General features: G+C 45.5%; 2 protein-coding genes across 3 annotated transcripts; both read right to left on the bottom strand.

Annotated features, from left to right (window-relative positions):
• Nucleotides 1-3,797: 3,797 nt before the first annotated feature.
• ftr14l (finTRIM family, member 14-like) lies at nucleotides 3,798-10,314 on the bottom strand. Its single transcript, XM_035401159.1, has 6 exons — nucleotides 8,599-10,314; nucleotides 7,588-7,683; nucleotides 7,186-7,419; nucleotides 6,588-6,747; nucleotides 5,729-5,788; nucleotides 3,798-4,450 (listed from the first exon to the last, which is right to left on the bottom strand). The coding sequence occupies exons 1-6, from the start codon at nucleotides 9,112-9,114 to the stop codon at nucleotides 3,927-3,929; spliced, it is 1,590 nt and encodes a 529-aa protein (XP_035257050.1). The 5' UTR covers nucleotides 9,115-10,314; the 3' UTR covers nucleotides 3,798-3,926.
• A 2,154-nt stretch (nucleotides 10,315-12,468) lies between these two features.
• On the bottom strand, nucleotides 12,469-19,357 carry si:ch211-198a12.6 (uncharacterized protein LOC563253 homolog). Of its 2 annotated transcripts, none has more exons than XM_035400301.1 (2): nucleotides 19,182-19,357; nucleotides 12,469-16,442 (listed from the first exon to the last, which is right to left on the bottom strand). In XM_035400301.1, exon 2 carries the CDS (start codon nucleotides 16,295-16,297, stop codon nucleotides 14,651-14,653), a length of 1,647 nt encoding a protein of 548 aa, XP_035256192.1. In that variant the 5' UTR covers nucleotides 16,298-16,442; nucleotides 19,182-19,357; the 3' UTR covers nucleotides 12,469-14,650. The 2 variants fall into 2 exon arrangements, with proteins under 2 accessions (XP_035256192.1, XP_035256193.1); XM_035400302.1 differs by having other exon boundaries at nucleotides 19,194-19,356.
• Between the last annotated feature and the right edge of the window lie 775 nt (nucleotides 19,358-20,132).

Below are 20,132 nucleotides of genomic sequence, written 5' to 3'. Positions count from 1 at the left end.
TGGTGTAATTTAGGTAAACGCAACCGAAACAACATTTCATATTGTAGGCTAGTCAAATGCAGGCTCAAATGGCCTCGTTTTCAGCCTCTAAGAAAGACAAAATTCATACAAGTGTCTCACAATATATAAGGTGGAATGTGATGATGCGTTTGCGCCGAAGGGGCACAGACAGTGTTCATTCGCTGTGGAACATGGTGGGCCTTACGCTGGTCCTGTGGATTGGGGTGGACGCGCCGCTGATTAAGGCCAGTGTTCACATGGTGTTAAATGGTGTATACTTTTGATATTTTATCAATCAATGTTCATAAACTTTGTCTAAACATGTTAATTCAGATTAAACCAGATTAAATTCTATTCAAAATATGAATTCACTGAGTTAATTAATTGTTAGTCTTAATATATCTCATGAGTACTCTCAACTTTGTAATAAATGTACGGACTCTCTTGGCACCAAATGTTTTAGAGCTGTCCAAGAATCAAATCATTTTGGGATGGTGTTCATATAGCAGTTGAAACTATGTTTAATATCAGATTCAGCAAATCTCCTTGGCATTATCTTCTAGGGGCTGACCCAAGTGTTTGCTTCAGTCTAGTTCAGGAAATACTCATTGATTACCTGAGACAACAATGTATGACTCAGATAGCATAAATATTGCCCTTTTAAAGACTATTTTAAGAAATATGTGGGAAATCAGATTTTTTTTTTTTTTTTTGGGAGTATGTGATTCTTTATTACTGTTTTTGGATGATATTGGGGTCGTAGTGTAGTAAATCTCTCTTTGCCTGTCCTATTAGCTGTCCCGTTTATATTGTCATAATAGTTCATTATATACACTGACATATTTCATGTTACATAGAAGACTTAGTACAGCAGAGGGAAGCCTTTAAACCTTTTGTACCCATATCCGAGGACATTCCACATTTAAACAGAAAGTAATTCTTTTTATGTTCCAAATGTTTCTTTTTCAGATTATGTTGTCCAGTTTTTTCAGATAAAGAGGAATGGTAGTGCCCCTCCCCCTATTGTTTTCTTTTCTTTGCTTTTTTGATTGTTTGTTTTTCTTTAATTTGCGGTTGCATCATTGTATGTTAAGCATGTTATGTACATTGTTACATTATGTATTGAGTATTTTATGTATTTGTACATTATGCACATCAGGTCTAATGTACATTTAGTATACATTGTATACATTAGCAATTCTCAATCGACAGTTTCCCCCAATTTTAACAATCACATGCTTGTGTTATCTTTGTTATTCAAATGCAGTTTATTAAATGACTGCTCCCAAAACTGTTTGTGAGGCCAAACCCCAGTGCCGATATGATTAAAATGTAAAGATAAATTCAACCTTTAAAATAAAGGTTGCCTTTTAAAGATAAATGATCTTACCCGTAAATGATACATTCTACAAATGAATGATAAATCTTACAGATAAATAATACATTTTAAAGACAGATGATAAATCTTACAGATGTTGGTTGAATCCTGGCCTGTGTTTCTACCGTTGTCTGTGTAAGACACACACACACACACACACACATGCACATGCGCACACACGCACACACACACACACACAACCCCCCCCCCCCCCCACACACACACACAGGAGATATAAATCGTCCACTTGTGAGGGGACATTTAAAGTTCTCCCCAGCGAGGCGCCAGGACTCTGAGCAGCAGAGATTTGGACAGCAGCCAGCAGCAGGGCTGACAGGAACAGGCCCGGAAAACGACCTTTCGGCTGCATGTCTAACTCCCCGCCCCTCCCTGTCTGAGCTCCTGTAGCTCACTGTAACTCCCCGCCCTGTCTGAGCTCCTGTAGCTCACTGTAACTCCCCGCCCCTCCCTGTCTGAGCTCCTGTAGCTCACTGTAACACCCCGCCCTGTCTGAGCTCCCTGTCTGAGCTCCTGTAGCTCACTGTAACTCCCCGCCCCTCCCTGTCTGAGCTCCTGTAGCTCACTGTAACTCCCCGCCCCTCCCTGTCTGAGCTCCTGTAGCTCACTGTAACACCCCGCCCTGTCTGAGCTCCTGTAGCTCACTGTAACACCCCCTCACCCTGTCTGAGCTCCTGTAGCTCACTGTTACTCCCCCCGCCCTGTCTGAGCTCCTGTAGCTCACTGTAACTCCCCGCCCTGTCTGAGCTCCCTGTCTGAGCTCCTGTAGCTCACTGTAACTCGCCGCCCTGTCTGAGCTCCCTGTCTGAGCTCCTGTAGCTCACTGTAACTCCCCGCCCCTCCCTGTCTGAGCTCCTGTAGCTCACTGTAACTCCCCGCCCCTCCCTGTCTGAGTTCCTGTAGCTCACTGTAACACCCCGCCCTGTCTGAGCTCCCTGTCTGAGCTCCTGTAGCTCACTGTAACTCCCCGCCCCTCCCTGTCTGAGCTCCTGTAGCTCACTGTAACTCCCCGCCCCTCCCTGTCTGAGCTCCTGTAGCTCACTGTAACTCTCACAGTTTACAATGAATGCACCCCATTCTCACCTTCTTCTCAATCTTAACAGCAGCACTGGGGTGTTAAAAATTTAACCGAATTAGGCTTTACATTATTATGTAATTTGCCATTACATCATTCTACAGGCCACATTCTACAGGTGTGTAAACCTGTATCCTGTCCTGGCCATGTGAAGAAAACTAGTAAAGTGTAAACATTTCCAGACTGTCCATTTAAATTTAAATTTAAAAAAACTGACACTAAATCTGATTCTTGTTATCAGTTGGGTGCTATAAAATGGCGCCTGGCTAACCTGATGGTCTTTTGGGAGCAATCCCCATTTACACAGTTTTGCGGTTTAGCTGTTCTTCAGGCTTTGAGCCCGTAGGGGAAGCCAGCGAGACCTCCAGCTCATCTCCTTTGTGTGTTGTTTGTCAGGCTGAAAGCCAGCTCAGTACTGCCATCTGCTGAAGTCAATTTCATTGCTCATATCTCATTCACAAATGCTTTCAAAGCAAAAGGCCTCCGAGGAAGGGGGGAGGTTTTAGCGAGAGCTTGAGCTGTGTGTTCAGAAAAAGGCACACTGGGATTTTAAAATGATCACACATCCTTTTATGTACACTTATTTGATCAAGAACAATCCAGCTAATTCAGTGTAAATAGTAAGTGTTGTAATTACAGACATTTAGCAGACGCTCTTATCCAAAACGGCTTACAGAACTTTTTTTTTGTACTTTTGTTATTTTGTAATTTTTGTTTTGTAATTTTATAATAGTATAAAAAGTCATTTATAGCAAAAGCAAAACAAAGCTTCATCAAACAGTGACACAGTCAGTAGATTGGCCAATTCTCAAACTAAGCTTAATTTAGCTATGATAAAAGAGTGATAGACGTTAAACTTGATACTGAGGAGCGTGTTACAGTAACAGCTGCACATGATTCAAACAACAAATTGCATTTATGAGCTAATTATATTAATTTATTCCCCAGCAAAAACTAACAAATCTCTCTGGTAGCCTGTTAGGTTAAATGAAAACGAATCTAATTTTCCTAAGTCAGGGCAATTCCCCCCTCCCCGCCCACACTACTGCCCCACTATCCACTACCACACTACTGCCCCACTAGCCACTACCACACTACTGCCCCACTACCCACTACCACACAACAGACCCCCTCCCCTCCCACACTACTGCCCCACTATCCACTACCACACTACTGCCCCACTACCCACTACCACACAACAGACCCCCTCCCCTCCCACACTACTGCCCCACTAGCCACTACCACACTACTGCCCCACTACCCACTACCACACAACAGACCCCCTCCCCTCCCACACTACTGCCCCACTATCCACTACCACACTACTGCCCCACTACCCACTACCACACAACAGACCCCCTCCCCGCCCACACTACTGCCCTACTACCACACTACCTTTTTAAGGGCCCCACCTGTACTGGAATACCCCCCGTTTTGCCTTTCGTTTCCCCGCAGCTAAAATATTTTTACGGTGGAGCCGAAACCCCACACCCCGAATCCCGGGTAGAGGGCCTCCGTGAACGTGGTCTGGACCTTGTGGATCAGGGTCATGGTGTCGGTCACGCTGTAGAAGGCCAGGTTTCCGGCCCGGAAGTCCAGGAAGACGCCGATGCGCGAGGAGCCGGGGAAGGGCACGGTGGTGCTGGCGTTGTTGTGCACGAAGGCGCACTTGGCCTCGGAGCAGTAGAGGCTCCACGACTTGTCGTTCCAGCCGAAGTTGCACTCGTTGCCGCTGGACTTCCGGCTGATCCCTTTGTAGGACACGGCGATGTCGACCTCGGTGCCCTTCCAGTCCACCTCCCAGTAGCAGCGCCGGCCCGACAGCCCCTCCCGGCACAGCGCCTGCTGCCAGTTGGCGAAGCGGCCCGGGTGGTCCGGGTACGGCAGCGGCTCGCTCACCATCTCCAGCGCCGTGTTGCCCTCCAGCAGCCGCAAGCTGCGATGCACCGTGTTGGGGTCCAGTCTCAGCTCGCAGGAATCTGAGACACAGGGAAAAAAACGGCTGCAGAATGAGACTCTGCTTTCCCCCGGCAGGTTTTGGACAGAGAAAGGCCTCGTTTCACGTGTTAATTGTTAAAGGAAAAAACTCCTCGTTAAAACACTAGCATTGTTAGTAAAAGCTTAGCAGCAACGTGAAATTCATTGCATGGTTTATTATCTGATATTTGTAATATATTTTACTTCATCACTATTTCAGATTTTTCAGTTGCTATCCTGTCAGGCTTCTTCTAGATCAGCTCCAGTGTGTTATTTTCCTACTTCCCCAAGAACTACTTTCACCGCCCCCCCTTTGTGAGAATGTGAGCTAAAAGCTGTCTGAGATTGTGGCCACACCCTCAAACCCCTCAAAGCCACACTGTCGCATTCTGGACTACTGAGGCTGCAAGGAGGGTGGCAGAAAGTTAATTAGCAGGGATTCAAGGCGAAACCCCTGACTTGTTGTCCCTAATGACCTGAAATGAATGTCTGAATGCTTATAGTTGGTGCTATAGTGAGCTGAAGACACTTTCTCCATTGTGCTGGCTGTGGTAATATCACGGTACGATGCCACATCATCAACAAAACTTCAACTGCGAAAAACTCCAAAAAAAATAGGGAAATATAACATCACAAAGCAAATTCTGAAAATGTCAAAGTCTTTCAGGCTGGAGTTTTTTTTTGAACATTAAAAGGTTTGTGATAACATTTTGATTACTTCCTTCCTCAGATGGGGGAATGAGTCATATAACCCACCTCTATGTGTCTCTGCACCACACACCTTATCTGTGAAACTGTATAGACACTTTTGAATTTCCCATTTTGTTTCTTGATATTAAATGTTTCTGTTCTTCACTGCCACATACAAGAAGCTCCATGGCAGAACCACAATATTACGCCCTACAACTATTGCAGGAGTGTGTAAGCTGGACCTCCTATAGTACTGTTTGTCACCTATAGCCTATAAAATAGTCACTGGGTCTCCTGTAGTACTGTGTGGCCTGTAGAGTGTAAAATAGTCACTGGCTGTCCTGTAGTACTGTGTGTGTCCCGTAGGGTGTAAAATAGTCTCTGCCTCTCCAGTAGTAGTGTTTGTGTCCTGTAGGGTGTAAAATAATCACTGTAAAATTGGTTTATGTCATATTTGGTTTTGTTTGTCCTTTGCATACAACTATTGAGAATTATTAGCTCTTGAAATGTTCATAGAGCGCCCCGACCCATCACCATCCACCCCCCCCCCCCACCCCCACCCCTTAAAGCGCGTCTCCATGGGCACTCACGCTGTAAGAAGTCCTCTCTGGTCCGGGGTTCGTCAGCCTGCAACACATTGACCTCTTTCACTGTGGAGAGATACGGAACAGAAAAGAGGCCCATTTGTGCATTTGAAACTTCGCTTGCTCTGTGAAATTCAGCAGCCCCTCTCAAAAGACCTTATTTGGCTGTGTGCCAGACATCATACTGAATAGAGAGGAATTGTGCCTTCTTAATTTACATCTCTCTTATAGAACATCAGGAGCACTAGGCGTACAAAGAGTGAGAATATTATCTGAAAAGGTACATATTTGAAGCGGTCCGTTCATTTAATTTAACCACTGAGGCAAAGAAAACCAATACACTGTAATACAGCTGAAATGGGCTCTTATTTATGAAGGACAGCACTTTGTGCACTTGATGACGGATTCACACCCTAAGTGATACAATTAACACATTTACTGGTTTAAGGCACACCTGTGTGGCTCTTAACACTTCCCTTATCTGAAGTTCCAATCAGATATAGATGCAAGGCGTCTTTAGACACCTCTATGCACCCCTCTAGACAACTCCATAGACACCTCTGAACTAGCTTTCGTCAATTGAATGTTCCGTCACTTCAGCAGATAGCTCTTGCAGGACTTGGCTTGTCAGGGACGGGAGGCTGCTCATCCAATCCCAGCGCAGCGTGTAAAGAGGATGGGAAAGCCTCTCTCTCACCTCCAGGCACGGCTCTCCTCCTCATCACTTTCAGACCCATTTCCAAACTCTTATGAATGAATGAATGCATCCAATCTGGGGACCTTAGTGTTTATGCTACATTGCAGGTCTTTTGCTCGATTCAGAAGAGGCTCCCATCAGAAGCCTGGCTGCCCTAGCCCCACCCACCTGTGGCTGAGATATTGGCCAGCTCTCCTTTGCATGTCTCCTCCAGCCGTTCTTTCAGTTCAGAGATGGCTTTCTTCGTCGGACCGAAGGACGAGTGTGGGTCCACATTGATGCTGGAGATGTCCTCGTACCCAGAGGGGGAGGAGAGCATCTGCCAGCTCTGCGCCAAAGTAAAGAGAGAATTAGCCTTGTGTGTGCCAGACCTGTACCTCTCTACTGTGAGCTTATAACTCTACTGTGAGCTTGTATCTCTACTGTGAGCTTACAACTACTGTGAGCATGTATCTCTACTGTCAGCTTATATCTCTACTGTCAGCTTATAACTCTACTGTCAGCTTATACCTCTACTGTCAGCTTATATCTATCTGTGCCTTGAACTTATCTCAACTGTGAGAATCCAAAGGGACTTCTACCTCTGTTGCATATAGTGACATTTGTAACATCACAAAATGCAACTTAAGCCAAAAATGATTTCAATGGTCAGATTTCCCTATAATGGCCATAGTAAGGGAGATGTGTTGGGAGCGGTGGTCAGACTCCCCTCTAATGGCCATAGTAAGGGAGATGTGTTGGGAGCGGTGGTCAGAGAGGGTGTTACCTGCAGGAAGTGGATGTGGTCGTCGGAGTGCGAGAGCTGCTCCAGCTCCACGTGCCTCCTCCTCAGCTCGGACACCTCCTGCTCCAGCTGGTGCAGGAGCGACGTGGCCCGGGTCACCACCGCCCGCTCCTGGGCCAGGACCTGCTGCTTCACCTCCGCGTGCCACCGCTGGACGGACCGCACCAGCTCTGTGAAAATCCGCTCGTTCTCCTCGATGGCCGTCTGCGCAGAGTTCTGTCAGGAGATGCACATTTCACTTTCAACGGCTACTTGGTCCAGCTCTGAGCCCCGATTGGCCCGTTTCTGGGCCCTGACTGGTCCGGGCCTGAGAACTGATTGGCCCATCTCTGAGCCCCGATTGGGCCCTCGTTTGAGTGGGCGGGTCATCCCAGTATTACTCACCTTGACGGCTGCCACTGCTTGCTTCAGATCCTGCCACTTCTTCACCCTCCCCTGGATTCTCTGCTGTGACTTCAGTAATGTGGCCCCAAGCTGCTTCTGCACATCAGTAGTTCAGCCGTTACATTTCACTGTCTTAAAGGGAACCTCACAGGGACAGCTGTCCAGATTCTCTGATCTAAACAGTATATGGATAGTTCACTATGATGGGTTAGGATCTAACACTTCTCTCTCACTTACACGCGTGCAATCTCACTCACTCTGCATACACGTGTACACATACATACACATACTCTCTCTGAGTTTGTCCTTTTTAAAAAAATTGCATTTTATTTGGTTCATACGTGACATTTATTTGGTTCATACGCGACACTGACATGTTTGTTACCCCTTGCTATTCTGGCATCCAGACCATTATGGCAGGTCTAAGTGTAGAGTGTAGAACCGTAGCAACTATAAACATCAATTTCAGCTCATCCACTTTAGATATCGGTCAGCTCGGTCTCAGGGTGAAAGCAGCTTTGGGGGTGAGTTTAATGTTCAGATTCCTGAATGACAGTTGAGTCTTCACTAGCAATATGACTATTGTGAAATGCTATTGCGCCACTTGGCATAAAAATGCTTTTGATTTTTTCAGATGGCTTAAGCAATGAGCACTAGTCAGCGACTGCTACTCCTATTGCTTGGATAATGTGACTAACCAATAGCTGGAATTATTTTTAGTTCTGTACTGTTAAGTCTGCTGTATGATTAGAAGAGACAACAGGCCCCTGTTATATTATTCAGTACAGTTTTCGGAACGTAATCTTTAAAGATACGTCATCAGTTTTTCTTTAAGCAAACAAAACCAAACAAACAAAACTAAACAAACAAAATGCCCATCCCTACAGAAGGAGAAAGAGCCACTGACTTTTAAAGACAGAACACATCGCCGACCGACGACTCACAAACTGTGACTCAGATTATCAGTGTGGGTGAGAGTGGGTTCCTGCCAGGCCACGGCGGGTCCAGTACCTGTCTCTCGGTCCTTTCCGTGGCGGCAGAGACGATCTCGTGGTTCTTGTGCTCCTCCATCATGCAGAGCACGCAGACGCACTGCTGGTCCGTGCGGCAGTACACCTCCAGCAGCTTGTCGTGGTTGGAGCAGATCTTCTCCTGGATCTGCCCGGCGGGGCCCACCAGCTTGTGCTTCATCAGGGCCGGGTACTCGTAGTGCGGCTGCAGGTGCCCCTCGCAGTACGAGGCCAGGCAGGCCAGGCAGGACTTGGTGGCCCGCCGCTTGGTCCCCGTGCAGATATCGCACAGCACGGTTCCGGGTGCGGGGGCGGCGGCGGCGGCGGCGGCGGCAGCGGCGGCGGCAGCAGCAGCGGCGGCGGGAGGGGCTCGAGCGCCACCACCACCACCACCGCCGTTCAAAGTAGCCGACTTCCCTGTTTTTCCCAGAGTGCCACGGCGGTCCCGGTCCCGGTCCCGGTCCCGTTCCCGTTCCCGGTCTCGGCCTCGGCCGCCCGCGATGCTGGACCGTGACATTCCGACGTGTGCTGAAGCTCAGAAAGCAGAGGAGTGACTGCGGAGCCAGTTTCAGTGAAACCTCTCGAGCGAAAGGAGGCGGGGAAGAATGCACGCTATGACTAAACTTCAGGCTGAACCGGAATGCCCGGTTAAAGACCACAGCGAAAAGGCGTGTGCAGAGCTGCTGTTCAACATTCTTTTATTCTCGTTTTATCCTTTACTTTTCTGCATTCCTTGAGAATCATTATGTACCATTTTATGTTTATTATATATTTTTAAAATCTATTTAGTTTACCCTTATTTAACCAGGAAAGTCCCTTGAGATTAATAAGTTCTTTTTCAAGAGAGATCTGGCCAAGACCGCACACCACTACGGTTATAAGAGTATGAAAAAAAAACTAAAAGCAATAGGGCATATACAGAGTAGACATACAATAGTAGATTCAGCTGAGGAAAAGCATGTGCACTTCAATTACACAGTCATTGATCATGGCTCTGAACTCCCCTAGAGACAAGATTATTAAAATGAAGAGTATTTTGAAGATTATTCCATGACCAAGGCGCAAAATAAGAGAGGGCTGTTTTACCGGTCTCCGAGCAGACCCTGGGTACCTGGTAGAGCAGCCATCTGGTGGAGCAAGACTGATAAGTGCAGGTGGAGGGGAGGAAGCTATACAGATATGAGGGGACTTTACCCAAAATGGCTTTATATATAAAAAGAATGATGTTTGTGTGAAAGATTAGGCCTTCAAATGAGCTATGTAGATAAAGGGTGGATATAAATTGAGTGGACAGATTATCATCAAAGCTAAAATCAGGATATCAGGCCTAACCAGACTTGTATGATAAAAGGGGTTTTGCGTGTTTAGCGCACTGAGCATGTGCAGACCGGTGTCCCCCAGGGGGACTTGCGTTATGCTGTGCTGACCTGCTGCTGGATGATGGATCTCCATGCGACTGGGCAGTAAGAACACGCTTTACTGTCACCTGCAGCCTTGCATTGTACTTCATTATTAATCACAGGCATAAGCCTAAATATCACACAAGAACCTCTGAAAACAAATAATGATGCTAAAAGCCTGAGGATGAAGAGAAAAAAAACAAAGAGAACAGGAAGTGAGCAGGCAGAGAACAGGACGTGAGGAGGCAGAGAACATGAAGTGAGGAGGTAGAGAGCAGGAAGAGAACAGGAAGTGAGCAGGGAGAGAGCAGGAAGAAAACAGGAAGAGAGCAGGCAGAGAACAGGAAGTAAGCAGGCAGAGAACAGGAAGTGAGGCGGTAGAGAGCAGGAAGAGAACAGGAAGTGAGGAGGCAGAGAACATGAAGTGAGGAGGTAGAGAGCAGGAAGAGAACAAGTGAGCAGGCAGAGAGCAGGAAGTGAGTGGGCAGAGAAAAGGAAGTGAACAGGCAGAGAGCAAAAACAGAACAGGCAGAGAACTGGAAGAGAGCAGGCAGAGAATAGGAAGTGAGTAGGAAGAAAACAGGAAGAGAGCAGGCAGAGAACAGGAAGTGAGCAGGAAGAGAGCAGGCAGAGAACAAGTGAGCAGGCAGAGAGCAGGAAGTGAGTAGGAAGTGAGCAGGCAGAGAGCAGAGACAGAACAGGCAGAGAACAGGAAGATAGCAGGCAGAGAACAGGAAGTGAGCATGAAGAGAGCAGGCAGAGAACAAAGCCCAGATGAGCCAGTGAGGGAAATCATTTGGCTGCCGCTGTACAAAAGGCTCACAGTGAAGTGCAATGGACTGGTAGTGTTCCCCACACATCGTGCTCATCCTGCTCAGGGGAGCACAGGAGGGGATTGGGAGAAGCAGAGGAGAATCACCAAATCATGTAATCAATCAAAGAGTCAGGAAGTCCCTCAGAGCAACTCCAAGGAGGAAAGGAAGACACCTGCACACTGAAAACAGGCCATTGTCACCTGAGGGGCCGGGTCAGACTCACCTGCACACTGAAAACAGGCCATTGTCACCTGAGGGGCCGGGTCAGACTCACCTGCACACTGAAAACAGGCCATTGTCACCTGAGGGGCCGGGTCAGACTCACCTGCACACTGAAACAGGACATTATCACCTGAGGGGCCAGGTCAGACTCACCTGCACACTGAAACAGGACATTATCACCTGAGGGGCCAGGTCAGACTCACCTGCACACTGAAACAGGACATTATCACCTGAGGGGCAAAGTTGTTTGTGCATCAATTTTTATGCAGTCCGTTTTTTAATGAAGCCCCATGCTTCATAATCTGAGGATGTGGCTGGTATCACGTTACCACTGGAAATGAGTTTCCTTGATTAACATTAATACGCTTAGAATAAGCACCGTTATAATTATTCTGCACCTCTACCACCAACTAGGTGGTATGGATGCAAATTCAGACGGCATGTACTTTGGCTTTAATTGCATGCAACTCGATTAAGTTATGAATGTAAGTGAAATGGCTGATGACAACTTGCATGTGAATGCAGTTTGAAGTAAAATTTCATAGTGCCAAGCTAAATATTTTATGAGTATACGAGCAAAAAACTAAAAAAATTGTTACATTTATAGCACCTCTCCCCTATTTATACATCATTTGATGCAATTGGATATAATTCCATGAGAACGTCCAAAATGTGTGCTTAGTTTATGCAAATAGGCTTTCTCTCTTTACAATGGAATGAATGGGAACCATCTAAGCCCTATTTGAGCAGGAAAAACTGACAAACCCACTGTGTAAATACAATTGCTGCCTTGTTTTACATATGCCATGCATACATTTGACTAGAATGTAGGCTGCTTACCGTGAATGAAACTCGGGCGAAAATGCTGTCAGTTTCATTAATTGCATGTTGATACCAGTACAATGCAGGCACAAGGATGGAACCATTACTAAACACATTTTAATCAATTGAGGAATCTTGCATTAATATTCACAAACATCTCAAATACTAAAATGCTATAGAGTATAATCTATATGACAATGATCACAAGGAAATTAGGCTAGATAAATCACATTTTGCACAAAATGATACTCTGGATGAAGGGGCATGGATTAACTTGATATGTACATTTATTTTTAATCACGGGCTACTTTCCTTCAGATTTATAAGGGAAAGCATCACTTTCGGACCACTAAGGCGTTCCAAGAAATGTTTTCAATCATCAGATGCCAAGTGCCCCTTGCAATGCTCTACTGACTGTGGAAGCAGCTTAATTTTGAAAAAGTGCTCTATGGTGAGGACTGCAGATTTGCACATGCATATTTTTCTAACTCAAAGTTGCATGTCCTTTTGAAAAATTTACCCACTCATGTTGCTGCCATATAGCACTTGTAGTATTGTGGACCATTTCAAAGAATGCACACTCGTAGCAAGAAAAAGAAAAAACCAAGGATGCAGAATTGGACAGTCAACCTTTATTTATCCATAAATGTGCCACTCAACAAAGATTGGGAGACGGGTGGAACAGCCTCGACAGAGAGGCGCCAATCAAAAATATGGATTAATGGTGGAACTTCTGAACCTCAAACTATCTACACTGAGGCCAATCAACAGACAGGGAAATTAAAAAGACGATAGTAACGTATTGTAAACATATATCCATATACAGAGAAGCGAAAAGGAAATAAGTATCGAATGAAGTCAAATCAAAACAAGGGTTAGTATGAAGAGGAACAAAAGGAGCGATTGCAAAACCTTACAAATATTTTCATTGACAGCTCGGCATACATTTCTACACACAGCATGCAATAAGGCACCTATATCTAACACAATGAATAAGCCTATGCTACTATAAGTGAAGCACAATTTTTATCCAAAAACATTTTCTCAACGAAAGAAACCAGGATCAATAACGTTCACTCCCATAAAAACAATATTCCGTTCGTTTCCCTTTCAAATAATCCAAACCATATTTTAAAAAATACATCAGTTTGTAAAAGAGAATAGTTGTTTTTTTTTGTTTTTTTCATACACAGAACAGTTAAGTAGAAAGCGCAAACCAATGGAATCTTGAAAATTTGAAAGAATTCAAATTAAGGTTCTTCAGTAAAAGCAAGCTATTATATACTCTGTACGTGTTGGTAAGTATACTCTACAATCTATTACTATGTCAAATTGGATAGCTTGTAGAATGTAATGCAGTCAGAATATAAGTTAACTATATGCTATACATTGCTAATTCAATTAGTTTCCAAAGCAATAGCAAGGAATATTTTGAACATTTGTAAATATGCACAATCACTTATTGGTAACATACATTTGGTATTGTACCAAACCACTGGCTAGAACTAGTCTGTAGAAGGAATATTCTGGACGCAAGTCAACTTCAAATCTTGTGAGACCAAAAACAGTTGATATTTCTTCTAGCGCTTGATTCTTTTTTTTAACCAAATGCATTTTGGTCGTGCACGTGAGCCGTTTAGACCTAGTGGAGGAGGACACGGTGGTAACCTGCGATCGAACAAATGGGGAAACAGGCTTTTATTTCGGCCCTTTCCCCGCTGGGCTGCGTGGGCGTGGCACCAACTGACATCACGCCGAGCGCCCCCTAGAGGCACAGCTCACAGCCGGTGGAAGAGGAGAGTCCACAAGCACAAGATCACTGGACTGTGTCAAATGCAGATCATTGCCCGCTTCCTGTACAAGCGGTTGCTCAGACACTCATTTTGAGCACAGCTGTATTACTCTAGAGATGAATGGAAGAATCTGATTTCCGCCCCCCCCCCCCAGTCAGCTGTTTGTCAAACCTCTTCCCACACTACTCAATTTTAATTAGGCCCCCCCAAAATATAAACAGTGGCATTGTTTTCACTTGATGGAACCATAACCCTTTGCTGACATTTCCAAATATCGCCAGTGGTACCTCAGTTGTATGCATGCGCTGGGGGGAAAAACTAAAACAAACAAACAAAAAAAAAAAAAAACTAAACAAAACAAAAAACATCCCATTTAACCAGGAAGAGACTTGCCGGGCCTTGGTCCAGAATAAAGCTACACGTTTGTAACTCAAAAACACACTATCCACCTATGAAAAACCACTGCTTATTTACATTTATCTACTGCTCAACACCACCTGAGTCTTCAGAGCTCAAAACAACATTGCAGCAAGGTATACTAACCAGTACTAAAAGAACCGACCCGCCACAAGAATGGATATAAAATATTTACAGAGGATGTTTTCCTTAGCATTTGTATACCTCAAGTATCCAGATTTAACTGCCACTAAACACGGTTCAGGGGCTCTGAAGCAAATTTATAATTTCAGCACCATGGTCAGCAAGGACACAGGCCAAATTTTAGACTCCATTCCCAAAAACATGATTTGTTCAAATTCATATTGACCGTTTTTTCTTTGTTTTTTTTTTCTTTTTAAACGGACAAGGCTCATCAATCAACGCTAGCTGTTAGCAAAGGGTTACAGTTCTGACACTGGCTACCGACTCACGCTTTGTACAAATTTTACGGTTTTCTTTTTTCATCACTTATAGAAGGAAGTCATCATCCCATGCTCAGCGATTATGTTTGTCTAAACCAAATAGCGGGGCCACAAGTAAAAAGGGTTGATCACGGGGCGGAGCTATACATCTTTGTGACGTATTCTATGGTGTCTGGCCAGGGAGGACGAATGGTTAAAACCCTGTCCGCACTGGGAGCACCTGTACGGTTTCTCGTTTTCGAGCAGCTGCTGGTGTGTCAAAATGGCGGTGTGGGGGAAACCTTTACCTGACGGAGCAGGGGTGAACGATTTCTCATCCAGCGAGTGAGTTCGCTGATGTCTGTACATAGAGGAAGAGTGGATGAACTGCTTTCCGCAGTGGTTACAATTGTATGTTTTGCCGTCTGAGTGAGCTCTTTGGTGCCGCGACAAAGAGGACGAATGATTGAAACTCTTCTCACAATGATTACAGCTGTAGGTCTTCTGGCCTGTGTGAACCCTCTGGTGCTTAATAGGGGCCCCGTACTCGCTCACGTGCGCCCTCTGGTGCTTAATTGGGGCCCCGTAGGGGAAGCCCTTCCCAGACTGGGCTACCCCGTACATCTTCTCCTCCGAGTGGGTTCGGTTATGTCTAGAGAGGGAGGAGGAGTGGTTGAAACTCTTCTCGCAGTGGGAGCAGCTGTACGGCTTCCCGCCCGAGTGCAGCTGCTGGTGTTTTTTAAGGTGGCGCCGCCTAACGAAGCTCTTCCTGCACTGGTTGCATTTGTACGGTTTCTCGCCCGAGTGAATTCGCAGGTGCTCCTTTAAGGTGGAGGCCGCCGCGAAACTCTTGCCGCACTGACCGCAGCGGTGGGGCTTGCTATCGCCAGCGTGGACCCGCTGGTGCCGCTTCAGGCTGGACGCGGTGGCGAAGCCCTTCCCGCACTGAGCGCAGCTATACGGCTTTTCGCGCGCATGCATTTCCTGATGCTTTTTAAGGTGACGCCGCCGGATAAAGCTCTTTCTGCACTGCGTGCATTTGTATGGCTTGTCGTCTGCATGCATTTTCATGTGTTCCCTCAGAGTAATGGCCGCCGCGAAGCTTTTCCCGCACTCCGAACACCTATGCGGTTTATCACTCGAATGCATCATCTGGTACGGCTTTAAGTTAAACGGATCGATACAACCCTTCCCCACCACGTCTACCCCCTTTAAGTGAATTTTCTGGTGCTCTTTCAGGCTGGCTTCAACAGCAAAACTCTCCCCACACTGGATGCAGCTGTAGGGGTTAGTCGCCTTGTGAACCTCATAGTGTTGGTGCAGGTCGGACGCACTGGAAAACAGATCCCCGCATTCATTGCATTGCAGGCCCTCATGAATGACAACCCCATTCTCAGACTCCACCGTCAGCTCGCCTGCACAGTGCTGCAGATCACCTTTGTCATTCTTCATAAGATCACCCAACAAACTCTCATGGGACTCGCCCTTAATCTGATTGGCCATGTCTGCGCCACCAAAGCACTGCAGGTCTGTCTGATGCTCGGCCTTGGTGTAGTCATGATCAGTCTCTGTGATTATCTGGTCGGTCTCCACGCAGGTGACGGAGCCCAGCTCGGACGGCCCCAGCCCCTGCACCTTGCTGAGGTCCGCGCCGTGGATGACCAGCTCGCCCTCCCTCTTCTCGTCCAGCGCCATGATGTCGGACCCGGGCGGGTAGTGCACGTCACTGACCTGGCTGTGCGGGATCACGCACTCCGAGCCCAGCGTGTCCAGCCCGGACGTGTCGCACTCAGTCTCTGACTCGGCCATTAGTACGAACTCCAGTGCACGAGCTGGGGGGTCCCCGGAAGGGACCAGCTGGGTTTCCTGTTGTGCCTCCACCTCTGCAACGCTGTCCTGCCGCTCCACACCTGGGTAGTTCTCTCTCGCTACAGGGATCGCGACACCTGGGCTCCTACGGAAACAACAATCACCTCCAACTCAGACAAGAACTAGCAGCCCCACCTTCCAAATAAGGGGAACATGACAAACACCCGACCGGTTACCCGGAGACCATGTTCATAATAACATGGTGCTAAAATTGTAACCAATGGTGTGACCGTTAAGCGGACTGCCAATCAAAACTGAACTTCATACAAATGTCCATACAGAATGGACAGACCCTCCAATGAGCATGTTCAGGCACAATCAAAATGGAACTTATGTCCCCATTTTCAAATGTAACTTCTGCACAGCGTGTAATCAAAAATGCCCTAACTTTCAGGACAAAAACCAGATTTAGAGATTGTTGCACTAATGATGCTCATCAGACTGGACCAGTCACATTTCTGCTTTTACCCGACTTACCTTAACTCAGGAACAAATAACCGTGTTACAGTTCTGGTACTTGATACTTGATAGTAAATGATACTCCTCATTTTAAGAATGGTTGAACATTTTTAGTAAATTACACAAGTTTTAATTCTAACTTTGACAGTCATTATTAAAAGTAACTAATGCTCATTTCCAGTTTAAAAGAATATCATATACAGCTAAGAACATGGATCTAATGACTCGGAGCACAGTTGGGTATTAGAACATGCAACACAAGTATCATTTTGTCTGATTAGAAATTTACAGCCATATGAAGTACCAACAGCAAAATCCCTGGTGCACTTCAATTCCGATAACCCTTGATGACAAATTGCTACCTTTCTGCATTCACGATTAACTAATGCAACAATAGCTTCGTGCACACATTTTGCCGCCCCCCCGAATACCCAACATCCTTCACTGAACATCGGCATGGAGCACCCTTCAAATAGATTTGCGAAGAAACGAAGGAGAGCATCAAAAAGTAATCTTGGATATTTTGAGTAAGGAACTATGTCAGGCCCAGCATGACCCAAGTCTGGTGTTATGGTACACTTGCGTTAAATTAGCTACAACAATGTACATTACACGCATGCCGGACCACTGCATAGCCGGTCTGCTAAAGGAACACAGGCGACTTTAAAGGGGAGCTGATAAATCAAAAAGTTTGAGCAATGTCAATTTAAAACACACTGAGTTAATCTACCGGTAAAAGGGATAAACTCGCCCTCAGTGGAATATGGTTCTGATAATGGGCATGTATGGGTGCAACCATCAGCACACGTTACAAGTGCCGCTATTTTTAAATTAGTGATGCTGAAGAAACTTTGCTATGTCTGTTGGCCGTTTGAAATATTCGCATTTTCCATGTTTAAATAAACAACTTCGTTTAGTCATCTTAAATTAATTTCGTTAAGCAACAAAATTCAACGAATCACTTCTGCAATTCTCTTCATGTATCAGGTTCGTCCAGGCGCCAAACCGGTAGCTAGCCAGTCAAGCAAGCTGGCTAAACCAAGCCAACATTAGCTCGCTAACTAGCTCGCTAACTAGCAGATAGCTGGCTACCGCATCAAGCTATTATAAGGTTTCTAGCCAACCGAGAAGCGGGCTTTTGGCTGGTAATGCTGTCTAATTAAAACAGCCACCCTGACATGTAACACTAAATCACCAACTAAGTCGAACTGTGTGATTTGGATGATGTGAAACACATAGTTTTAATTTTAATGAAAAATGCATTTTTCCACAAACACAATTTCATTTGTGACGAACAACGACACGTCGCTACCATTAGCCAGTTAGCTAGCGATTAGCCAGCTAACTAGCAGCTAGTATCTTACAGGCTGCACATTCAGTTACTGAACACCGGTATAAAGCTGCTTTACATGGAAGAAACTCGGTTACCTAGTGCGCTTGAATGAAGAGCTGCTAAAGCAGGGGCTTAGAGACACGGGATTTACAGCAGGATTTACAGGCCTCAGGGAGCAGGCATCTTAGCTATGCCACTGCGGTTCGCAGCAACCCTAAGATGGCCGCCGCAGACTTCCGCCCTTCAAAGCGCATTTTAGCTACAAAAGTACCGCTCAGAAACAGACTAAATGTTCATGGTAATATTCGAAATACGGCAACGAAAATGTTTTACGTGATCAACTAAGCAGATGTTTGGTCCACAATGTGTGGAGGCGGCCTCGGGGATTAGGGCTTAGCTTTAGCTTTGGAGGGCGATAAAACGCCCGGGAAAGGCGGCACCATCTTATATAACCAGCAACAATGCGCCTCCCTGCACCGCCGCCATGCTACACTTCTGCGGGTAAAACGCAACCGATCCATCAATAGTTTTAACATTATGCAATTATAATGCTATTAAAATTGGTGCTGGGTGCTACCACACGGCCTAAACACGAATTACCGAATCGAATTTAGCTATACTGCGGCGGAATTTATTTCTGTCCATACTGGCGTCAGGGCCCAGTATTCGCTAGCCAGCTAATAGCGAGCTAGTTAGCAGCTACCTAGCCCGCTACCTGCTAGTTAGCGAGCCAGCTGCCATTTTGACAAAACCCAGTACGGATCTGGGTTAAGATTCTATAAAATACGATTTCAAAGTATTCCATTGCAAAAAAAATACTCGCTTCGGCATGATCCTATTCGTTATTCAATGCGAACGAACGACGATTTTACACAAGCGCAAAAAAAACCTTCAGGCAAGGGGTGCTGCGAGGGAGGGAACTAAAACACAGCCATACTAGCTGGCTGGCTACGGCTATCTTCCAGCCATGTTAGCTCGCTAAACCACCACACAAAACCGGTAATAAACAGAGGGGCGATTTATATACACTACCTGTATATTTACCTTCCCGTATAGCCTTTAATTGTTTCGGTTTGTGTACGTTTATCGACGAATACTGTATTTTTTCGCTTCGACTTCCTTAAGCTTTTCACCCCGCCGCTTCTCCTCCGTCTTCCTCTCTCAGCAACGCTGGCGCCACTGGGCTGATGGCGCCAATAACGCTGAATCGCTCAGGCAAATGCTTTATGCGAACCTACCGCTAGGCGACTCACTACTGCCACCCTCAGCAGCGGATGTACGTAAAAATAGCCAAAGTCAAGCAAACCCTAACTTGCAGTGTTTTCATAAATATCTAGCCTACTGTCATCCGAAGCACGTACGTTTTGTAATGTCTCGAAATGTGAGTGAAAACCATGTGACCGTTTATTTTATTTTTCTTAATAATAACTGCCACCCATCATATGTGTACGCCGTTGAAGAATTACTTTCATTACTTTTAAGCATTTGCATGGACATTGTGTGTTTTTTTTTGTTTGTTTGTTTTTTTTACTTTATAATCGGAACAAAAATGTATTTGGTTCCCTATGGCAAAGGAGAAATAACTATTGCTATGTCCAAAGATCGGTGTTCTGCACGTAGACACTTGCATACAACCCTGTTTATTTTAAATAATCCCTGACACTGAACAGATGTTTCATCAGACAATTGGAACAAAAGAGGGGATTGGATTACCTCCGCTTGTGTGAATGGAAGTAACCTAAAAATGGGTGTAATGGTCTTTAGAAAAAAACGGCCACTAATACAAATATTTTTCAACCCCTGTTAGGTATGCAGTCAGGATTGTGCCTTGTAGCACCACATACAGTAGACATCCAGGGAATCTTAAATTAAGCTGTAATGTTTTTTTTTTTTTTTACACATTTTTACAAATTTTGGTTTTTTTAAAGATAAAAAATAGTTGCAGATCTTGTATTGAAAGCATTTCAAATTAATATTGCACAA

This window comes from Anguilla anguilla, chromosome 18, assembly GCF_013347855.1.
Source record: "Anguilla anguilla isolate fAngAng1 chromosome 18, fAngAng1.pri, whole genome shotgun sequence".
NCBI lineage: Eukaryota > Metazoa > Chordata > Actinopteri > Anguilliformes > Anguillidae > Anguilla > Anguilla anguilla.
This window is presented reverse-complemented; position numbering and strand designations above follow the sequence as displayed.